This window comes from Petromyzon marinus, chromosome 34 (genome assembly GCF_048934315.1).
Source record: "Petromyzon marinus isolate PM22_M1 ecotype Great Lakes invasive population chromosome 34, UKy_Petmar_22M1.pri1.0, whole genome shotgun sequence".
Classification (NCBI taxonomy): Eukaryota; Metazoa; Chordata; class Hyperoartia; order Petromyzontiformes; family Petromyzontidae; genus Petromyzon; species Petromyzon marinus.
In genome coordinates, this window is record NC_133700.1 from 3,974,012 (window position 1) to 3,981,021 (window position 7,010).

The 7,010-nt window shown below is 56.5% G+C and overlaps 1 protein-coding gene across 3 annotated transcripts in view; it reads left to right on the forward strand.

Annotated features, from left to right (window-relative positions):
- Positions 1–7,010, forward strand: part of LOC116948603 (SWI/SNF-related matrix-associated actin-dependent regulator of chromatin subfamily D member 1-like) — a 32,861-nt gene extending 25,851 nt beyond the window's left edge. For all 3 annotated transcript variants that reach the window (XM_032965430.2, XM_032965431.2, XM_076071639.1), the window contains exons 5-13: positions 135–257; positions 520–636; positions 2,777–2,878; positions 3,579–3,740; positions 3,836–3,933; positions 4,305–4,440; positions 4,559–4,681; positions 5,069–5,170; positions 5,822–7,010. In XM_032965430.2, the coding sequence (XP_032821321.1) occupies positions 135–257; positions 520–636; positions 2,777–2,878; positions 3,579–3,740; positions 3,836–3,933; positions 4,305–4,440; positions 4,559–4,681; positions 5,069–5,170; positions 5,822–5,875 (1,017 nt within the window). In that variant the 3' untranslated portion in view covers positions 5,876–7,010. The remainder of the gene's footprint in view (positions 1–134; positions 258–519; positions 637–2,776; positions 2,879–3,578; positions 3,741–3,835; positions 3,934–4,304; positions 4,441–4,558; positions 4,682–5,068; positions 5,171–5,821) is intronic.

Sequence of the window (7,010 nt, forward strand, 5' to 3'; positions counted from 1 at the left end):
GAAAGGAACTCTGTAATAGAAGGAGAGAGAGAAATGGTTGAGTGCGGTGAGCGCAGCTTTGCATCCGTGGGCGCGTGCCCCCCGTGCCACTAACTGCCGTCCCCATGTCCCTACGCTTCCCGTGTCTCCCACAGCAAAAGCGCAAGCTACGTGTGTTCATCTCGAACACCTACAACCCCGCCAAGCCAGACGCCGAGGACGAGGAGGGCAGCATTGCATCATGGGAGCTGCGCGTGGAGGGGCGGCTCCTGGATGACGTGCGTACGGTTTGTTGGGGGTGGGGGGGCTGCCTGGGGGCTACTGTGTGTGGTTGGTCATGTTGAGTGTGATAAGTGATGGTGTTATTTTGATGACTGCTGAGGTGGACGTGATGAGTGTGCTGAAGCCAAATGTGGCGGTGATGGTGGCGAGTGCAGCGATGGTTGTGTTATTGTGTTGCCATCATTACGAGAGTGTCATCTTGTGCAATCGTTGTGTTGTCATGTTCTTCCTTTCCCCGGTGCGTGTCGTCCTCCGCAGATGACGTCGAACAAGTACGACACGAGCAAGCAGAAGCGCAAGTTCTCCTCTTTCTTCAAGAGCCTGGTTATCGAGCTCGACAAGGATCTCTACGGGCCCGACAACCACCTGGTGGAGGTGACCTACGACCCCCTCCACCCACGGCGTTAAAACCCAGCGCGGGCACACACACCTCCAAGCCAAATTATGAACCGCGACCTCTGACCGGTCACCCACAAACCACGAGTTGTTGCCCACGACCTGCGACCCACACCATAATGATCTCGCCCGTGACTCGTGACCCCGGGACCCACAAGCTGACCTGTGATCTTTTACCCATGGTCTGTGATTTGTGACCCCACAACTCGCGTTGCAATCTACGTTCAGCAAACTGTGACCCATTACTTGACTCGTGGCTTAAACCGACAACCGAGGGCACCGCTGCGTTGTACAGCGCGTCGAGTAGCATGTGCCCTTGCGTCATGTATGTTGAACCTCTTTCGCACAGTACATAGCCAAACGTGCTAATCGGAGGTGCAGGAATGTAGAGGAAAATGCAATCCAGCTCTGCTCTAGCAGCTACGCTCCAAGGCCATGTGGCCTGGGTTGGCCCATGTGAATTCTCAGCTTTGTTCATAAAGGGGGAAAAAAAATATTTTTAAGTTCCGTCTTGGCAATATGGTGACATCACTCAACCGATCGCACGTTAGAACACACATGGGTGACATCGCAGCGATGTCACTAGGGTACAGTTGTGGATTTAGACTTGTACTGCGCGCTGTTCGGCACGACGTCCGTCGTTTCTCTCCACCTGCCGCGGGAGCTTCTTTAGGCCCTTGTTCTGAAAAAGTCCCATCACAAAGGAGAAACAGAAACCAAATGGACAATGTTTTGTTTTTTTTGCCCGTATTGAAACGGCTGTACGCTGTATGGACCTCAACTCAATTTCTCTGCATGGGTTGACGGTATGGGTTGACAGGTATGATAGTATATGTATACATACAGAGTGGGAGGGAGCGGTAAAACAGCGCTGCGCTGCGAATACAGCAACCAAGTTCGATTCCCACCAACGGCCAACAACACCAGCGACCAATGATCCGAACCAGTCCTGGGCCTCTCCTAGATCAACTCGGCTTCAAATGACTCGCTGTTGCCATGTGTAACATCACCAGGAGGGAGACGTAAGGCGGCCGGTCATAGTCCCGGGCCTACAACCCCCTTGTGCATGTGCTAGCCTTCATAGACGCTACTCGCTGACGACACTTGCCCCAACGGTCCGTTGAGGCTACCCGGGGGGGGGATCTTTGTTCTTGTGTTATATAAAGCAGTGCGCCCTCCTCTGCGTGAGCGGCGCCCGCCTCCCTCCCCACCGCGTGCAGCTGTCGCTGCCACCGTGACGACTCGCAACAGCTGCCCAATGTTGACTCGCTGTCCCCCATCCGTGCAGCGCAAGCACAGGGAGGTTTTTGTTTCACTGTGCGTGGGGCTGGGCGGGATGTAGGGTGAGTGAAGGTGGCATGTGGTTCGTGCGTGCGCGCGGAGGCGCGAGTGTAAAAACAAAGGCAGGCTGTTGGGGCAAGGGTTGCTGGCAAGCACTTGTTAAGGCCGGAACGGCACTCGAGGGAGGGGGTGGGGTGCTTAGCACCACGCCAGGCCGCCTTTGTCTCCCAAGTTTTGACGTTTATACACCTCACCAGGGGAGTCCCAGGACCGGTTCAAATTCACCACTGTTGTTAAATATTTTGCCACTGTTACAGTTGTGTGGCAAGCACCATTCTCGGCTGTCCTTAAACACTGCACCAAGTACTTGTTTAAGGCTTAGTCGACCTAGAGAAGGCGCAGGATCAGTTGTGATATCACTCGCCAGTGATGTTCGCCATGGCTGGGATTCGAACTCAGATCACCGTGACAACTCGCAATTCATAGAACATTGAAATAAAAAGCTTAGGAAAGGCAGAACAGCACATGAGCGTGTGGGGTAGCCAGCTTCACGCCCGGCCGCCTTGAACTCTCCAACACTCAAGGGAGAATCTTTGTGTGTGTGCGAGCATAGCATATGATCTACACCTGTGTGCGCATGTCATGTGATCGGTACGTGTGTGTTACGACTCAGCCTCAAATGAGTACCTGGTGCACTGTGTAAACATTGTCACTGCGCAGGGAGAGGCGGCCGGGTGTGGTGCTGGCCGCCCACCCCCCTGTGTGCCATGCTGGCCCACTTGCCCCAACAGTCTGTGTAGGCTATAAGGGGGGGGGGGGCGGATTTTTGTCTTTGCAGTGGCACCGCACGCAGACCACTCAGGAGACGGACGGGTTCCAGGTGAAGCGCCCAGGTGACGTCAATGTGCGCTGCACTGTGCTGCTCATGCTGGACTACCAGGTGGGGCAGACAAAGCACTGCCAGACACAGCACTGCCACACACAGCACTGCTAGACAGCACTGCCCAATACAGCACTGCCAGACAAAGCACTACCAGACACGGCACAAAAGCCACAAAACTTCCATCCACAGCACTGCAGCCACAACATAACGGCCACAACACAACAGCCACAACATAACAGCCACAATACTGCCAGCCACAACACCACTCTTAACATACTGGCATGCACCCACACACCCATACATCCACTTGGCCTAAAACATTCACGTAAACATCCACTATAGTACCTAACCACTCATACATTCGCTCACTCACCCCCACACACAGGAACTCACCAACAGTCATTCAAGCACACACAGACTCACTCACACACCGACTCACTCGCCCACCCACAAACTCTCACGTTTTCTCTCTCGCTTGCTCGCTCACCCACACACTGAATCACTTCCTCGCCCACCCACACACTGAATCACTTGCTCGCCCATACACTGACTGGCTCATTTGCCCACGCACTGACTACCTAAATTCCGCACAAACTTACCCACGAACTCTCTTGTTCCCACGCCGACTCACTCACTCGCCCACACACTGATATTCTCTAGCACCCACAAACACACCAACTCACTCATCCGCCGACCGACCCGCTCATCCACTCGCCCAGAAACTCGCCCGCGCGCCCTCCCTCTCGTCCCCATGCAGCCGCCGCAGTTCAAGCTGGACCCGCGTCTAGCGCGATTGCTGGGGATCCACACGCAGACGCGCCCCGTCATCATCCAGGCGCTGTGGCAGTACGTGAAGACTCACAAGCTGCAGGACTCGCACGAGCGCGAGTACATCCTCTGCGACAAATACCTGCACCAGGTGCCGCCCTCCTCCTCGCCTGCCCGCTCACTCGCCCGCTCGCTCGCCACGACGTGTCTCACGAGCGTTGTGTTGCTCTCGCCGTGCGGTCTCAGATCTTCGAGTGCCCGCGCATGAAGTTCTCGGAGATCCCGCAGCGCCTGCACGCACTGCTCATCCCTCCCGACCCAATCATCATCAACCACATCATCAGGTGACGATGACGCCGCCACTCGCTCGCGTGATTCTGTCTGGTCGTGTCCGATTTCTGTCTGGTCGTCTCTTCTGATTTCATTTTTGGTTAAACGTTCGCTTGGACTGCGGTCACCGACACGCTCTGCCTCGGCAACCGTGCCACCTCATCGTCCTGTGCCGGACATCGCACAAGCACTCAAAACAATTAACTAATTACTGACCGCGGGTGGGGGAGGGGGGCTACGTCCCACGTGACCCCACCGCCTCCAGTCCTCGGTGCCAGAGACGGGTCATCACGGTGCTGCCGGCACCGCCGGTGGTACTGGTTGGGGCTGCCTGCCTAGATCCCTGACCCTGTCGACCGCGGACGTTGTCGCTCTGGTCCCCCAGTGTCGACTCCAACGACCAGAAGAAGACGGCCTGCTACGACATCGACGTGGAGGTGGACGACACCCTCAAGACGCAGATGAACTCGTTCCTGCTGTCCACTGCGAGCCAGCAGGAGATCGCCACGCTCGACACCAAGGTGCCCCCTCCCACCCCCCTCCTCTCGGCCCCCGCGTCCACCCCCGCCAACTCCCCCCAACCCCCCAGGCGCATACACGCATGCGTCTGCTGACTACGCGCGTGTTCCTCTCCTCCAGATCCACGAGACCATCGAGACGATCAACCAGCTGAAGATCCAGCGAGAGTTCATGCTGGGATTCGCACGTGACCCCCAGGGCTTCATCAACGACTGGCTCCAGTCACAGTGTCATGACCTGAAGGCACGGAGCTGCTCCAGGCTCGCCGCCTGCCCATGCCACGCACGCGGGCACAGCTGCCCATCGCCACCATGCACCGTCAGCTGTCGTTCATCCTCGCTAGCCGCGTTGTCGTTCAACGCTCGGCACCGCAACGAACCACCATCGAACCACGCTGCACGCAGCAGCCTCTTCCTGTTCTACACCAATACCCCTAGCCACCGCGACTACTCCCTCCAGCACCACCATCACCACCACTCGCCACACTTACTACAACACCAATACACACCCTCACCACATGAACTGCACTACCTCTACACATTGACCACCCCTAATCACCATCACCGCATTGACCACACTGCCCTAACTCTAACCCCCCTACCCCCCCCCCCGTGTCCCCGCTCGGAGTAGACGATGACGGATGTGGTGGGGAACCCCGAGGAAGAGCGCCACGCCGAGTTCTACTTCCAGCCGTGGGCACAGGAGGCCGTGTGCCGCTACTTCTACTCCAAGGTGGGCGCCCAGCACTTGGGCACGGGGGGGGGGGGGGGGGGGGGACACGGGCACAGGCAGCTCACACAGGAGGGAAACGGGCGCAGATGGCTCGCACGAGACACAGACGGTTCACACGGGGCTTAGCTCAGACGGGACGTGGGTGGCTTTCACAGGGCTCTGAGAACATTGTGTGTGGGTTACACAGTGCGCACTGGGAATGCAGGCCGGACAAGTTGCACGAAACACCCAAGGCCACACGAGGGTCATTTCACTTGTGATCGCTCAAAACCGCGAAAAAAAATCTATTTTGACCGCCTCCAATCTTGATGACATTTGGCACAGGTTGTAGATTCCATAGAGACATGACGAAATGCCGCAAGTTATGGGTCAATGTTTTTCAGATGCCCGGGGGGGGGGGGGGGGGGGGTTGGTGGTTAAAGTTCGACGAGCAACAACTCCCTTAATTTTGGAGCTATATTTGAAATCTTGTTTTCAGCCCTCTCCCACCCCATATGCGAAACGTAAGACATGCGAGATATTCCCAGAAAAAGTTAATGATTGTTTTGCAGCGAGTTTGGTGACGAGCGTGTGTGTGTGTGCGCGTCTATGGGTGGGTGCGTGTCGTCGCGCAACATCACGCGTGTGCGTTGGGTGCGTCTCCGTCCACAGGTGCAACAGCGGAGGCAGGAGCTGGAGCAGGCGCTGGGCATCCGCAACACCTAGCGTGGTGCCACGTGCTCGTGTACACGGGGGAGGGGGGGAGAAGAGGGGGACGCGTGGGTGGTGATGGGCTACCAGATGACCCCTCCCCTACAGCCCACAGCCGCCTCCCCGCCCCCCCATCTCCATTCCCCTCTCCCCGGCAACTTAGAATGTCTGCTCGTCTCAGGTGAAGGCGCCGGTCTGCGTGTGCCGTCGTGACTGCTGGGGCAGCTCGCTGTAGATCTTATTCAGGTATCAGTAGCGGTTAGTGAACGCCTCCTCCCCCCCCCTTCCCTACCCCCCACCCTCTCCTTCCCACAATCCTCGTGCTTCCCTCAACTCCCTTCTCCCGCATTCCTCACTGCCCCCCCCACCAAGTGAGTTCTCAGCTGGTTTAAAAAAAAATCTACTTGAAGCTTGAAACTCCCACCCACTCCCTTATTCACTCTATACTCATCTATCAATGGCTTATCTGCCCTCAATGTTTTAGTCATCCTCTACTCATTCACCAAATCAACCTCTACTTAATCCTCCAAACCTCACTGCCCTGACCCCTCGGGGTGACCACCACCACCATACCAACTACCCAATGTCCACATACGTCAACCATCCAGTGCCTATCACCACTCCCGCCCTGTGATTACCATCATAACCACCCCACAATGTATACCACCCAGTGGCTGTCACCACCCCACATACCCAGTGACTATCACCATAGCAACCCAGTAACCACCAGCACCCACCCTCCCGCCCATTCTTGCCTTGGCCACCGCTGAATTTCCCAGCCACCGGGCTTCATCCCCCGCTCCCACCTCCACCCCCCATTCTAACCCCTGGAACCCCTGCCCAGCCCATGGCCCGTGTATCCTCGCCCCTGGGCTGTGTGTGTGAGCTTTCCCTGCTACGCTCCGTAACGGATTTTTCCTCCCCAGAGCTCTCCACCCCTTAAGGTACTCTTTCTCTTTAGTAGAAGTTAGGAACATTATCCTGATGAGAGCGGTAGAATGTGATGGCCTGAAACTGGGTTTTTTTTTTGTAAGAGCTGTGGTTTTAATTGCGTTGAGCATTTGTTACTTTTCAGCCAAGGGACCATTTTGTGTCGTCTCACTGGTGTGACCGTAGTGGTGGGGGAATATAAATCGGCCTTTTAAACTTC